Below are 14,922 nucleotides of genomic sequence, written 5' to 3'. Positions count from 1 at the left end.
TTCTTTTAATGCGTTATTTCAAGTTTTACAGTCTTTTTTGACACATCCAGAAAAGTTCAGATGATGAAAGTTGGGTTTATTTTTTGCTTTAAATGTGCACCACTAAGCTCTGAACATTATGTTTATCCTGTATTATAAAGAACTCTCTCAAGTTATTCATGTTTTTACTATCACTTGTTTGGTGAGATTTTTGCCTTGTCTGAGTCTTTAAGAACCTGATGGGCTTTGTGGAACCTCTCTGCAGAAAAGTGCACCATGAGCATACAAGTCTTCATGTTGTTCTATGGAGCTTTTATTGACAGAATACCCCTACCTGGAGCAGAACTGCTAGTAATCCTCCATCTCTTTCAATAGTACAGACCACAGACCCTGAAGATAAAGCCCAGCTTGCTTTTCTACATTAGACTCTTGCTTTTGCCCAGCATCTGAATATCATTTGATGAATGCATGGAGGTCAGAAGAACCTTAGTCAGCAGAGGAGAGCTGACAGGGGAGTCTAGTTTCACTGTGTCATCCTTGTTCATTCTCTGATGATACTGTTTTCTCCTCTATTTTATTTTTGTAGGACATAGCACGTCTTTTGCAAGAGAAGGAACTACAGGAAGAGAAAAAGAGGAAGAAACATACTCCAGAGTTTTCTGGGGGCAGTGCTTTTGGAGATAACTACTATTATGAGGATGGAGGTAACAGCCAATGCCTTTAGTGTGACCTTCTCTGTCCTTAGCTTCAGCTATAGAACTCCCTTTTCATTTGGTCCATAAATCAGCTGAGGGTTTTGGAGGCATATCTTTTATCCTCAGGCCCTGAGTGCAGTTTAAATTTATGGCAATGCTCTATTTGATTATAAAATTTATATTTTATTTTATTTTATCGAGTGACTCTATTCCTTATTTATGACCGTCCTCTTTTTGACTTAGAACTTGACCATGGCTTTGTAACATGTATGCACTGCTATGTGATAAGGCCATTGTAGAGTTGTACCACTTCCTAAGTGAAAATCTTGTAGAGAAAATGGTGGGTGTGGCTCTGGAGGTACTGTTTTCCTCAAAGAAGTCTCAGCAGTGCTGTTTGAGTACAGAAGGTGTGTCATGCATCAGTCACTGGGTAAAAGCTTTCTTCGCCCTTTCCTTCCTCTGATGACCTGCAGTACCAAACTAGGAGATCCACTGTTTACTCATGGTCTTGATTCTTCTGCTGCTTGATTACCACATAGAATGATCCAGAGGAAAAGAACGTCCTCTGGAGTCCCATGTTAGTGCCTGCTTGTCATTGTGGTGGTGGAGGCTCTGCAGGAGTGCTGGTCCTCTTCAAAGTGTGTTGGGAACAGAACATTTGCAAACCTAAAACGAGTTCAGCACTCTCAGATATTTACCAAATGAAGGAAATTTCTTCTAGCTTCATATGGAATTGATTTTTGAGTTTCAGTTTGAAGTTTATACTTGCAGAGATACCAGTGAACAAAACTAAAGACAGCATAGAGAGTAAAAATTTTTAGATCATTGATCCTAGAGGGTTTAGAAAGCCAGTTATCACCTGCTTTTAAAAAATTCTATCACATAAAAGAAACTGTGCCTTTGCCTTTAATAGGCAGAAGGCAGTGTGTGTGTGTGTGTGTGTGTGTGTGTGTGTGTGTGTGTGTGTGTGTGATAAGATTATTGTAGCTCCCACCCCAATTTTTTTTCCTAACAAGATTGTAACTAGCAGTCACCTCTGGCCTGTTTGGGAAGTGGCTTGATTTTGATTTCCTCCTCCATAAGCTCAACTCTTTTTTTTAAATTGCTATATTTATTATACTCATTTTTCTTCTAAAATTATATATTGCATCTTATACAAAGAAAGATTATTACCAATGTTTTATATAATAGGATCCATGAGGTATAAAGTAATTTATTATTCTCTAGTGTCAAATCAAATCTTAAATGCAGAATTTTAGTGGTTGTTTAATTTTTAAATTTGCTCTTGACGCATGTTCAATGTAACAAAAATTATTCAAATTTTTATATTTTATGTGTATTGGTGTTTTGTCTTCAAGTATGTCTGTGTACTGCATGTGCCCGTGGAGGCCAGGAGAAGGTGTCAGAGCCCCTGGAACTAGATTTATGGATGGTTTTGAGCCACCCGTGGGTGCTTGGCATCAAACCTGGGTCCTCTGGAGGAGTGTTCTTTACCACTTGAGTCATCTTTTCAGCCCCTCTTTTTTAAAAGTCTAAAAAACATTAGCCAACTAAAATGTCCATTTTTAGGTCCTTGTATTAAAACCCTAATACTAACTTGAGGTGATATTTCAATTTGGTATTTGGATCAAACCTGTGTATTTGGATTATAGTACAGGTATCTTGAAGAAACGTTAGAACAGGAGACTATTTAAACATTTTGTGATTTTTGGTTTTGGTTTTATGGTTTTTTGTTTTCTTGTTTTTGTTTGTTTGTTTCCCAGGATCCCTAAAATTATATTTATTTTAGTTACTTTTATAAGTTTGTAGAGAGTGGAATAAGTGCTTGTTTCAAGTTATTAGGAGTATTAAGGAATGGGAAATGTTGGCTACTCTGAGCTTGTATAGACACTGTTATTTCTGTTGGCTCAGCTATAATGTGGGACTTTTACTCTGTAGTTCTCATTTATTGCCTTTGAGTTAGAGCAAGCTGACTTCTGTAGGGAGTATGCTGTTCATCTCACCTTTACAAAGCTGTCCTCATGTGCTTTACATAAGGATTCTTTCCCAACACACAATCAGTCGATCAATTCTCAGAGTCTGCCTTTTTGTTTTTTTAAATCTGATTTTTGCCTTAATTATATAATAATCGTGTATCAGTATGCTTGCCCTTTCAGCCTTTGCTGTGCATAAGCTTTAATTAATCTTAAAAATGATCAGCTATAGATTATAAATTTGAAATTATCAAAACATTTGTGAGATGTTTATAGAAAAATAGCACAAATTATTCATTTGTGAATCCATGTTTTTCTTCAGAGCCACTTGCCTTGTGTCATGTTCATATTTGTGACTGTCTCTTATGCACCACTAGCTTGTGAAGATTATCATTTCAGTTTCTTAGGAAAATTTGTAGTTTGACTTCTAGCATTTTTCTTATTGGTAAAATGAAATTATTAAAATATTTCTTACATAGATTTTGAAAAGATCAAATAATGTGATTTAATGAATGACTTAATTTTTAAAAGTTTATTTAAAGTGTAATATATGTACATATATAAACACACATATACATGTATACATATGGATATACATACTGTTTAAACACAGACTTCCTTTGGATGAGAAACACAGAGACACACACTAAGAAGGCAGTTTGTGTGTGTGTGTGCCATACACATCACACACAGATTGCCAAGGAAGACATGAATATTATTTGCCAGATAACTTTTTCTCAAGAACATCCAAGTCTCTCTCTCCAACAAGAAGGGGTTGGAAGGATTGGGTAGAATCCTCAACTATGGTCTCCTCTACACTGGATTCAAAGACGCTGTGTTAGGTAAACTATAGAAAATAAGGCTACTATCAATCCCTGTTCAGGAGAAATTAAACATAAATCACAGTCTCATAAATTTATGTTTAAATAAAAATCTTTGGTTTTGCTCTGAGCTTAATGATGAACCCACCCACACAGTTCCATAAACTGGTACAGACATGATAAACCACGTCATTCTTTGCAATAGTCAATTAAATCTTTATCTGTTGTGAAGACAGAGTTAATGAACATTAAAAGAACATGTTTTTATTGTAGAAACTTCTACATCTCACTTATTTTTATGTCAAGTACAAATTGGACTGTGAACTCTGGGGAAATCCTTTTATAAATATCTGATGAAGGGAACAAATTTTATTCTAGACCTGTCTTGGAAGGAAATTTCCTTTTCTTTAGGAAGTGTAAAAGAGACTGAGGTTTTGAGTGGAAGTTATTTTATGTGTTGAATTTAGTGCATATTTTCCTTTTTTATATCAATAACAATATTTTTATATTCTTTTCTTTATATTAGAGTCAAACAACCCAGCCCAACAAACCCCCTTAAGTCCGCCTACTTATGGAAGTTGTTTCCAAGTTTAGCAAGTGATTGCTTATAGCAAGGAACAGCTTAGTTATCTGAGCATCTTTTCATGGAAAAAGAATTTGTTTTTATTGTTTCGGAAGTGTAGTTAAATGCTTTAGAAATGTTAAAATTACTATGGCCTTGCAAAGTGCTTATTAATTTCTTTTCTTGTTTTTATAATATACTTGGGCCTGATACGATCCTATACAAGCCTATGTATATGGTGGGCTATTTTGTTTTTTAAACTAGAGACTTGTATTTATAGTTTATACTTATTTTTAGACATAGAAGACAGGATGAGTATTTTGGAATATATTTGGAAGATGACCCCTGCTCATGTATGCCATATGGCATTCTTCTTTTAGTTTTTTCCTTGTTAAGATTCAACTAAAATAAGGAGCAAAATCAGCTCCAGTATGACAAGTCATTTACTTCCTAACAATTTCCTCCACTCTGTTCTCCTTCTCCACTCAGCTATAATGTAGGCTGTCCCAGAACTGTCTGGGACACGGGGGAGATCAGCGAGCCATTTTGAACTAATCAGCAGTCAGGAGCTTTGTCCTCTGTCTTTACTCTCATTTCAGTGATGATGTGATCTCATCCCACTTAAAAACACAATAAAACCACTGTTTTACAAATCTTCACAGCCTCTGTTAGAACTTATTCATTGGCTTTATAAAGTAGGATTGTTGTCCATCATTTTATTATTGGCAAATATGAACATGCTAAGCTCTTAATCATGATCAGATTCTTTTAGATTCAGATTATTTCACGTATGCTTTGCTTTTTACCTTTTGGCTATATATGCATGGACCATTCCAGTATTCCTCTGTAAAAGTTTCAAAGCAATTTTATTCACCTAAAATATATATTAGTATTGGGTCCCAACTCCCTGTGTAATAAATTTATAGTCTCATTAAGTCATCCATGTTTATTTTTATACCCTCTACCTCCACTCAGACCAGTCAAGGTCGAGGAGGGACAGGGAGCTGGGTTCTGGACACTCAAAGTTTTGTAAACTCCAAAGTGATGGGAAGACTGTAAAGCAGAAGCAGAAGCCAAGGCATCAACGGGAGAACGTGGAGGAACTGGAGGAACACCGTCCATCAGAGAAGTCCCTGCCTTCTGCTGGCCGGGGCAGAGCGAGGGACGATGCCCACACTGCCTGCGAGCAGCAGGATAGAAAGCTGTCTGCTCAGGAGAGGCTATGGAAATCTCCACTTCCGAAGATCAGTGGGGAGGTATTTCTGAGCATTGGCTCTGAAGACTGGGAAGCTAACTGTAGCTCTGGATCTCGGAGTTGGGAAAAGCAGTCTCGACACCATGACAGACTTTCACCCAAGTCTTCACAGAAAACAGGACTTCACTGTAAGGAAATTGTGTATGGGAGGGACCTTGGGCAAGGTGACCACAGAGAAAGGAGACATAGGCCCAGGACTTCTCCCTTCTCAGAGGATAAAGAACTTCACCACCACCATGTAGCAGGTAATGGATTGCCCTGTGGGAAGTCCTGTATCTAAAGCAGTCAGTTTAAGAAGCATCTTAAGCAGCCTTTGGCTCTATTCACTTTGAACTTCTGTCCTTAAAATGAATCTTGGCACAAGAGGTTTGATCTTAGGTCTGTAGGAAGAAGGAAATACCTGTACTGTCTCCAGTATGAGCATGCTGAGTTCTTAGGGGTTCTCCTGGGCCACATTGAAGAGTGCCCAGCCCAGGTACTAGCCATTGTTTGCATCAGATACTCTCATTCTGCATTGAAACCTCTAGGCTGTTTGGTTTTATCTAAATGAACCAGGAAGATGTGGTGGTAGTTGACTCATGTGTTTGTCTAGTGTAGTTCTAGTGCAACCAGAAGTACTATATCCTCTTGGTCTCTCAGTGTCTCACCTGGGAGTGAGATGTCACCTAGGCTGTCTTTTAGAGCAATGTCAGAGAAGGGACATTGAGTTCATCTCTATCAGGGACATTTGGGGAGGAGAAAGCTAGCACAGGGTACTTTCTAAGACTTGAAAGTTCTGGGTGAGTTTGGAAGATTTTTAAACCTAGAAGTAATAATGTAATAAAAGCTTAAGATCATTGTTTTCAGTTAATGTTTGTTTGAATATGCACTCTTAACTCTACAGTTGTTCTGAGTGCCAAGATATACAAGCTATCAATACCTGTAAAGAGATGAGGAAGGTAAGGGCTAGGAGGTTGCTATGTGGATGAAGCACTTCCTACATGGGTATGGAAACCTGACTGTAAATCTCTTGAACCAATAAAAAAGTCAGGTAGCCTGCAGTCCCTGTACTCAGGAGACAAAGAGGATTCCTGGAACAAGCTGGATAGTTACCCTAGCCAGAAATGGTTGGTTCTGAATTTGGCCTAGCTTCAGTGTATAAAATTGAGAGGTAACAACAACAACTAAAACTAAAACTAAAACTAAAACTAAACCAAACAAACAAAAAACAAGAAAAGAAAAGGAAAAAAAACAACACCAGATAACTGCTGGAGTCTTACACACACACACACACACACACACACACACACACACACACATACACATGCATGCACGCACGCGCGCGCACACACACACATTACTAACACAGTGCACAGCCGCACACATGCATACTTTTATATCCTATTTTTACATACAAAAAGTAAAGTTAAAAAGCACAAAGTTTAAAAGAGAAGAAATTACTTGTATATAGGAAATAACTCTTAAGTTGTGGGCACATCTGATGGTTAGATCTGTAGTGCATCATCGATACAGGAGGTTCACTTTGTGCTGCCTGGGACACACTGAGGGAAGGTTTTACTTGTGGCTATAACACTGTTGTGATACCATGACGTATGTAATTTTAGTAGGTGTAACATTCATCAGTCTTGTTTCAGTCAATGTTTACTAAGTTTTACAGAGATGGAAAGATGGTAACAGAAGTATAAAGGAGGATCTGCCATGGTCAAATCAAACTTTACTTGTGATTGAAAAACTAGTTTCTAGGTTGCATATTCATTAGACTCTGTGGGCTTTCTTATCATATTTCACATTAAAAGGACTTGCTTTTAAGAAAAATTAAATTGTAGTTTAGCAAGTTATACCGAATACCATATATATTGTTGCTTTGAGCTTTATGTCAGTGTCTAAGCTTCAGAGGCAGATGGATATATTTAAAGATGTGTACATAAACATTTTCATATTTGATGTACCATGTTAGGGAGGTAAGAACAAAGAACTGGGAGACTAGAGGGAGTATGCGGGAGTCCTGAGTGGGCTTATAGGAAAGTTAAACTGTTGCTAGATTACACTTGTAGGGTAGGGGAGGAGACGTGATAATCCATTCAGATTCTGTGAACCTGAGTGTGCTTGCTTGAAAGGCCAGCTAACCTTTAGTGCATTTACTTATGCGCTAGGGTTTCCAAGCAGATTCGGGCACCTGAATTAAGCACTGACTAGAGTCCCTAGTGCTGGAGTTGTAAGTATTTGCTCTGTTACCACAGGGTCTAGAGAACAGTGAACATAGCTCCTGAAGGATTACTGTGTGCACCGTATGGTGCACTTCACTTCACACATGCTTCAGACTGCAGCCTTCCCAGGTCCTTTTCGGGGTTTGATTTTTGACCTTATTGGCGCAATCATGAGATAACATTAAGAAATCATAATTAGGAATTGGTGTCAGTTCTTGCTGTTAAAAACAGAGTCTTAAACATTTGCCAGATTCTATTTCAGCTAACGATGAATAAACTTAGCAGGATGACAGACAACATCTTGAGCCCAAGAGCATTTGTAGAACAGGTGTGTAAGAAATCAGATGAAAATGAAATTGCTAAATTAAAGTAAGGATAGATTGACGTTCCATCAAACAGTTCAAACGGTCTGACTTTGAGAGGAGCTCAGTGTGCTGCATGTCTGTGACATTGGTTACACAGACTAACTTCTCACCTTCCAGAGCCTTCCTGCTATAAACTCCAGCCCAGGTACACTCTAATGTGCCCTAAATGTTATCTGCTCCTTTAAAATATGCATACATACACAATACTAAAATACCAATCAGTTACATTTTACTTCATATTTATTGTAAATTTATCTTCCATAATAGTATTTTAGTTTCCCTTCAGTCACAGTAGTGGTGCACACCTCATCTATTTCCAGTACTTGGAAAACAGAAAAAGGAGGCTCTTTGTGATTGAAAGGCCATCCTGGTCTACGCAGTGAGTTCTAGGACAGCTTGGATTATGTAACAAGACCCTGTCTAGTGAGCTCTCTGCTTCCATTTATCATACTATTTTAAATTTTACTTAAAGAGACTAGTTCATTTGTGTTTCTTTTGGGAAGTCTTTGTGTTCCCTGACTGCAGGATATTAGCAGAATAGGTAAGAAACAGGATAACTCTAGAAACGGGAGATGTTACTTAGGGTATACTTACCCAGCAAGGTCATCTGCAGTGGCACACTAAAATAATAAGGGAAGAAGGAGGGACATGGAGAGAGAGAAGGAACCAGCTAAGGTGTGGCTCATCTACTTAAAAGTAGTTCCCAGATTCTATTTAGAGTGGCACAATGTCCATTTACGTCTGCTTTTATAATGCTGGCTTTCCAATGCACTGTATAGAAATTTTTTTGTCACTTCAGGTGTGTAGAATATCATATTGTAGAGACCTGCCATGACTTTAAAGTTTCTAAGAAATGAGAATTGCAAATGTCAGCAATGTGCAAATATCTGAGTGAGCTGTCCTCACTTATGTACTTGAGCCTGAGAGAGCTATTATGTTAAATTATGACTTCTGTTAATGAATTGTATTTATTCTTTCTAAGCTTATAGTAGTTATAATCTTATAATCCTGTCAACTTAGACTAGACTGTTTATACATTTGAATACATCTTTATTAGAATTTTAAGTGAAATACTGTCAGTTAATTTTATTGCATAGAATAGAAGAACCTACTTGTGGAAAATGTTGATTGTTTTAGGTGGGGCAGTGGTGGCGCACACCTTTAACCAACATTTGGGTTACAGAGGCAGGCAGATTGGATTTCTGAGTTGGAGGCCAGCCTGGTCTACAGAGGGAGTCCAGGACAGCCAGGGCTACACAGAGAAACCCTGTCTCGGGAAAAAAAAAAAAATGTTGCTTGTCTTGAAAGCTGAGTGTCTGCTCCTGTACCATTTCACTAGGTGGAATCTCAGAGGTGGAATCTGTCATCCTCAGCAGGGCTTTAGGCCGCTCACTACACTCCTCCCTCTTGTAGGAGTGTGGTAAAACAATTTTCCTTCACAGACATTACCCAGGGCCAAGGGCCCTACGCAGATATGTCTTTCTAAATATGCTCATGCAAATCATAATTCAGACAAGTGTATTTACCCAATTGCATGTTCTTGAGATTATCCCAGACCAGTCAGAAATCTATTGTAAATCAGGACAGACCAGTGTAGGATTCCGTACCACTAGGGGTGATTTGTGGGAAACTGTGTAGTCAGGGCCTTGGACGTGTGAGTTTAAAAAGATAAACTTTCTCTTCATTATGATAAGATGCATACATGTAGATAAGGTATAGATGAGATATAGATGAGTCCATATTTTAAGTTTACCACAATGTTAAGTAGACTGTCTATAAAAATAGATTTGATAAGATAAACTAAATTCTCTACTTTTTTCATTTATGTATATGTGGTAATAGATTTGAAAACAAATTTTGAGGTATTTTTGCTAGCTGTTATTTTAATATATGCTTATGTTGATGGCATACCAAGCCAGTAATTCTATGTTTCTTGAAGATAAGAAACCACTTGAAAGGCTTAAAATATATGCCCAAGGCAAGGGCTCACTCATCCTACACAAGCTAGAACATATGGTCTTAGGGACAGTGTCTTAATATTCAAGCCCTCAGAAGTGATTCTCATAGGTACGGGGAGGTGGGGAGGGGCTCCGAACAGTAGTGCAGAGAGAGAGCTCTTTAGAATAAGTCAGGTGTCTATTTGGTGTTTGTTTACTGATGTTTTACTAGGTACCGGAACTATGGGTTCCGTTAAAATGTTTTGTTGTTTCTGAGGGCAATATATTTATCCTGTTGACTAATTGTAACTTATAAAAGCATGCAAAGGAAGCTATCCACAATTTTGAAGTTATATCAACTTTTGGCTTATTTGAAATGTATAGAATTGTATGTGTTCCTAAAACATTGCGAATAACAAAGCATGATTGGTAGGTAGCCTTTTTCTCTGGAGGATACAATTCTAAGGTCATTGCATTTCCTATATGTTTTGTTTTTCCTAAAAGTTTGTAATGTCATTAGCAAATGGGTCAAAGCTGTGGGAAAGATCTAGAGCAAATGATTTTTTCGTATCAGAGAGTGAGCAGGACCATTTTTGACAGATTTTCACCACACTTGTCGATGGCCCTGACTGCTCTGCAGGAAGATGTGCAGGCTAGACAAACCCAGAGGGAGCTGTTCTATTTGTTTACTTAGCCTCATTAAACTCTGATTCTGGAATCTTCTTTTCTGTGAATACTCATTTTCAATGCCTTTGTTTTTCTTTCAGTTCCTGTTTTATAGACTCACTTTGGTTCTTGATTCTTGTATGACTTTCTGATGTTGAAAACTATATGAGAAATGTTTCTACCATGCAGATTTGGGGAAGTAACGTTGTTAAAATGTTTGAATTGTGCATATTACCATTTGATGCCCAGGAAATATTTATTTCAAATGTACTTCATGGTACCATCTACACACATGAGGCATCGTCCTCAGTAGTCAGTGTTACGGGAGAATGTCTTTTTCCTAATATTATCATCTTTTTAGAAAACAGGCCCAGTTACCTTATTGAATTGAGTTTTTTTTCTAGGAATGAAGCCACGAGGAATAAAAGAAGCTGTCTCTACTCCAGCACGAGGGAGCCACAGGGACCAGGAGTGGTATGATGCTGAAATTGCCCGGAAATTACAAGAGGAAGAACTTTTGGTGGGTACATTAAAGGTAAAAGTTCAAACAAAGGGCTGTAGGAGTTGAAGCATAATTCAGTTTTGTAATAAACACTACAGTGTTCCACTGTAGGCATTACGGTTCCCTCAGTAGCACTCTGTAACTTGTGTCTTTTCGGGGGTGGGGAGGATCAAGCCGGGGAAGCAGAGCAGAATAGTCTCCTTTATCCGCTGTAGTTTTGGTTATCTGCTATTGAAAATAAATACTTTGAGTACATTATTCAAAGTGGCAGCTTCCATTATTGGGATTATTAATCTTTTCCTGTGACTGATTTGTAAATTAAACCATTTTGAGTTTCTTTGATTTGGGAAAATAGTCTTCCCAGGGTTTGGCCTTATCTGCAGTTTCAGGAAGCAGCCTCACTTAGCTGGTAGGAATGTAGCTTAGTGCATAAGGAGGCCTTCTACATCTGGTTGTGGGGACTGCTAAAGCTTGAGCAGCAGAACTCCATATCCTGATTTCTGCACTGATACGTTCTGGTGGTTCTCTAAAAATATGCTGTTGAGTAGGTTGCAAAGCCCTTCTATTCTGGTGACAAGGATTCAACTACAACTGGTTCCAAATTCCAATTTATTTCATATAAGATATTTTAAATGGACAGCACAGAATAATTCCAGTTATTTGTTGCGTTTTTGATTCACAGGCTACTCATGTGGACGTGAGAGCAGCTCAGGTTGCCCAGGATGAGGTCAGTTCACATTAATAAGGTTTCCCTACGTTGTGAGAAACAACCTCAAGTCTGCAATTAATGACATTGCCCGTGTCTTGCTTAGGAAATTGCTCGACTTCTGATGGCTGAAGAAAAAAAAGCTTACAAAAAAGCCAAAGAGCGAGAAAAGTCATCTTTGGACAAAAGGAAACATGACCCTGAATGCAAGGTAGTATGGGGACTTTTTTGTTTTGCTTTATTTTTAAATCAACAATAAAATGAGAGGTGAAAACAGGGTTCTGCTTTCAGGATAAGCTCTGAAAGTCTTTTGGTATGTAATAATATATGCATTGCATGTATGACTAATGTGTCATGGTTGTTTCACAATGAAACATGTCATTGAATTTATACTTTGAAGTTTGCAAAGCACATTCTAGTCATTGTCAGACTGACTCAGACTTCAGGAATCTGGTTTTATCTAGTTCTATTGCAAAAGGCTGCAGCCAGCTTACCTGCTTTCAGAGCTGTCCCTTGGCCTGCACTTGCTCTGCTCTCACGTTGTGCCTACATTGCCCTGCCCCCCTCCCGCCCCAGACACCGCTCTCTTGTTTTCATAGATGGCGACTGACAAGGGAATGCATGTCCCTAGCACCCATTGCTTATGTCTCAGTACAACAACACTTGTGCAGGACCTACGACGTTTATCTTCCCCTTGTTAATCAGACATGGTTGCACATTATTTTTCTACTATCAATCTAATTGTTATGTACACTGGTTGCAAGTTAAATTTGACAATCAGTATTTGTGTGAAAAGGTCTCTTTTCCTGAATGTGAGAGGAAGACAACTGGTTGTGTTGGTGTACAATGATAGGATATACTGAAGAAGCAGAGGCAGGGGGTCACTAAAGTAAGAAAACTGATGGACAGAAAATGCAAAGCCAAGTAGTGTGGAAGAGCATACACAGAGGAAGTGGATTCAGGCAGTAAGACTCTGGGAAGCAGAGTTGGTACTAGCTTGGGAACATGTAGCCTAGAGTACGGACACATGACACGCCTTGGCTCTGTACTGTTCTCTGCATATTCCTTTCCTAGGTGTCTGGTCCTGCCTCATAGCTTCAGTAATTATTGTGAGGTAAAATACCTCAAAACTGCTGATAATGTCACTTAGCCCTTTTCCTGTGCTTAGTTGCTAAGTATCTGTCTTAAAACGAATGGAAGTATTATTTGCATGTTAATTCTATCTCTTCAGTCCACTCTTTACAATTCAGAATGTGTTCTAACATATTTCATTTTGGTTAAGCATCCCCAAATGTTCTGTTACATAAAAGAAGCCATAGATGCTTATATTTTTTATCCAAGAAAAGATACTTTACTTTTTACAAATTATAAATCAAAGAACAGGACCATCTGCTAGGAAGTATCCCCCTTTTGCAGGTCTTAGGTTCTGTAACTGCTATTGGTATAAATCTTTTCTTAGAAATTTTACTTGAAATGTGTTATGGTGGCTGGCTGGAAAGCCTTTGCCCTAAGTTGGATACACAGAGAAGAGCTTAAGAGCTCAAATCCATATTTCATCCACGTTGTTTTCTTGATCCGGTCAGCTTGCAGCACCTTTGTTACTTATTGTGTCTGCACATGACTGTGAGGTTCACGACGTGTGTGTGTGTGTGTGTGTGTGTGTGTGTGTGTATGTGTGTATGTGTGTGTGTGTATGTATATTTGCATGTGCGTGTGTGTGTGTGTGTGTCCCACTCATTTGATTAGCCAGCAGATTGTACCAAACCATTGTGTCTCAATTTCTGACTTTAATAATTGTATGCAGAAATATTTTATTTAGCTAAATGTAGCTGGAAATCCCTAAAGGAAGGCTTGCTGGTGTGTAGATGTTTTATAAACTTTTTCTTTCCTTTTGTTTGGTGTTTGTTTTTCTGTCCACAGTCAAAAGCAAAGTCAGCCTACTCTAAGTCAAAAGAGGGTGATGAAACACACCGTTCCAAGATTGACAGGCCGTCACGGTAAGATTACTCCTGAAAAAGACAATGAGGAAGTTAGCTTTGTGTTAGTGAGGACAGTGTCAGTTGTCTGAGAAGACTTCTTCCAGTGCGAGCTAAAAATCTGCAGTTGTTAGTTTCAAGTGTCAAAGGGTTATTTTTAAACCCTATTCAGATCTTAGATTGGCAATAGTCATGTAAGGAATATTTATAATAGACACTGGGATATAAAAGGAGAGATTCCTCTGTTAAGTCTGCTTCTCGGAATTTAAGAAGTTTGTACCCTCAGCTAGAAAGAGATGAGATTAACTAATTTCCAAATTAAAATCGCAGATTTTAAGTGTTTGCTGTGGCTGAGAACATAGCTCACTGGATAAGAACATTTAGGTGCATACCTGTGTTTGTCTGTGTCCGTATGTGTGTGTCCGTATGTATGTGTCCGTGTGTGTGTCCATGTGTGTGTGTGTATACAATTAATTGCTTTCTTGTAGACTCAGTCTCACTGTACCTAGTAGCTGACTGTGCTCAGTGTTCTTCCTGACGTACAGTCATAGTGTTGAAGAACCTTTACTAGTCAACAGTTGAGTCTAGAGAAGAAAATTCTATTTTCTGTATTATTTATATTGTCTTTCCAAAATGTTTGATTAAAATATAACAAGAAGGCTTAAACACAGAAGGATTGTATTGAGAAAAAAGAGGAGGGGAATAGGGGATGTTCTATCCATGGAAATTAACCTATAGTTAAATAGGAACAAGAAACCGGTATTTAGCAGGAGGCAGACTGTGAATAAGATATGATTTGCACATTTCAAAACCCTAGAGGAGAGTGTATTGAAAGTTTTCACTATAAAGAATGGGTGGGTGCTAGAGAGATGGCTGCAGCTCACAGAGGACTTGACTTCAGTCTCCCACCGTCTGCATGGTGGCTCTCTGTGATCTAGAACTTCAGGTCCAGGGGACCTGGTGCTCTGTTCTGGCTTCTGACAGCTCCAAGTATGCAAGAGGTTCACATACTTGTAGGCAAATACTCATACACACAGAAACATTAAATACACCTTGCTCCCAGAGACTAAGCCACCAAACAAAGAGCATACATGGATGGGCCCGTGGCCCGTGGCCCGTGGCACTTATGCAGCAGAGGACTGCCTTATCTGACCCCAGTGGGGGCGGATGTACTTAATCCTGTAGAGCTGTGATGCTCCAGGGAAAAGGAATGCAAGGAGGTGGGGAGTGAAGGAGAGTGGATATGTGGGGGGCACCGTACCCTCTCAGAGGCAAAGG

The 14,922-nt window shown here is 38.6% G+C and overlaps 1 protein-coding gene across 4 annotated transcripts in view; it reads left to right on the top strand.

Annotated features, from left to right (window-relative positions):
• Positions 1 to 14,922, top strand: part of Ccdc50 (coiled-coil domain containing 50) — a 53,841-nt gene that overhangs the window by 26,257 nt on the left and 12,662 nt on the right. Inside the window, exons 5-10 of one of the 4 annotated variants that reach the window (XM_052157801.1) lie at positions 566 to 683; positions 5,006 to 5,530; positions 10,865 to 10,995; positions 11,645 to 11,689; positions 11,775 to 11,879; positions 13,589 to 13,665. In XM_052157801.1, the coding sequence (XP_052013761.1) occupies positions 566 to 683; positions 5,006 to 5,530; positions 10,865 to 10,995; positions 11,645 to 11,689; positions 11,775 to 11,879; positions 13,589 to 13,665 (1,001 nt within the window). The remainder of the gene's footprint in view (positions 1 to 565; positions 684 to 5,005; positions 5,531 to 10,864; positions 10,996 to 11,644; positions 11,690 to 11,774; positions 11,880 to 13,588; positions 13,666 to 14,922) is intronic. The other 3 variants (XM_052157802.1, XM_052157803.1, XM_052157804.1) reach the window with 3 other exon arrangements.

This window comes from Apodemus sylvaticus, chromosome 15 (assembly GCF_947179515.1).
Source record: "Apodemus sylvaticus chromosome 15, mApoSyl1.1, whole genome shotgun sequence".
In the NCBI taxonomy this organism is placed as follows: Eukaryota; Metazoa; Chordata; class Mammalia; order Rodentia; family Muridae; genus Apodemus; species Apodemus sylvaticus.
Note: the sequence above shows the minus strand (reverse complement) of the source record. Positions and strands in the feature narration are given on the sequence as shown.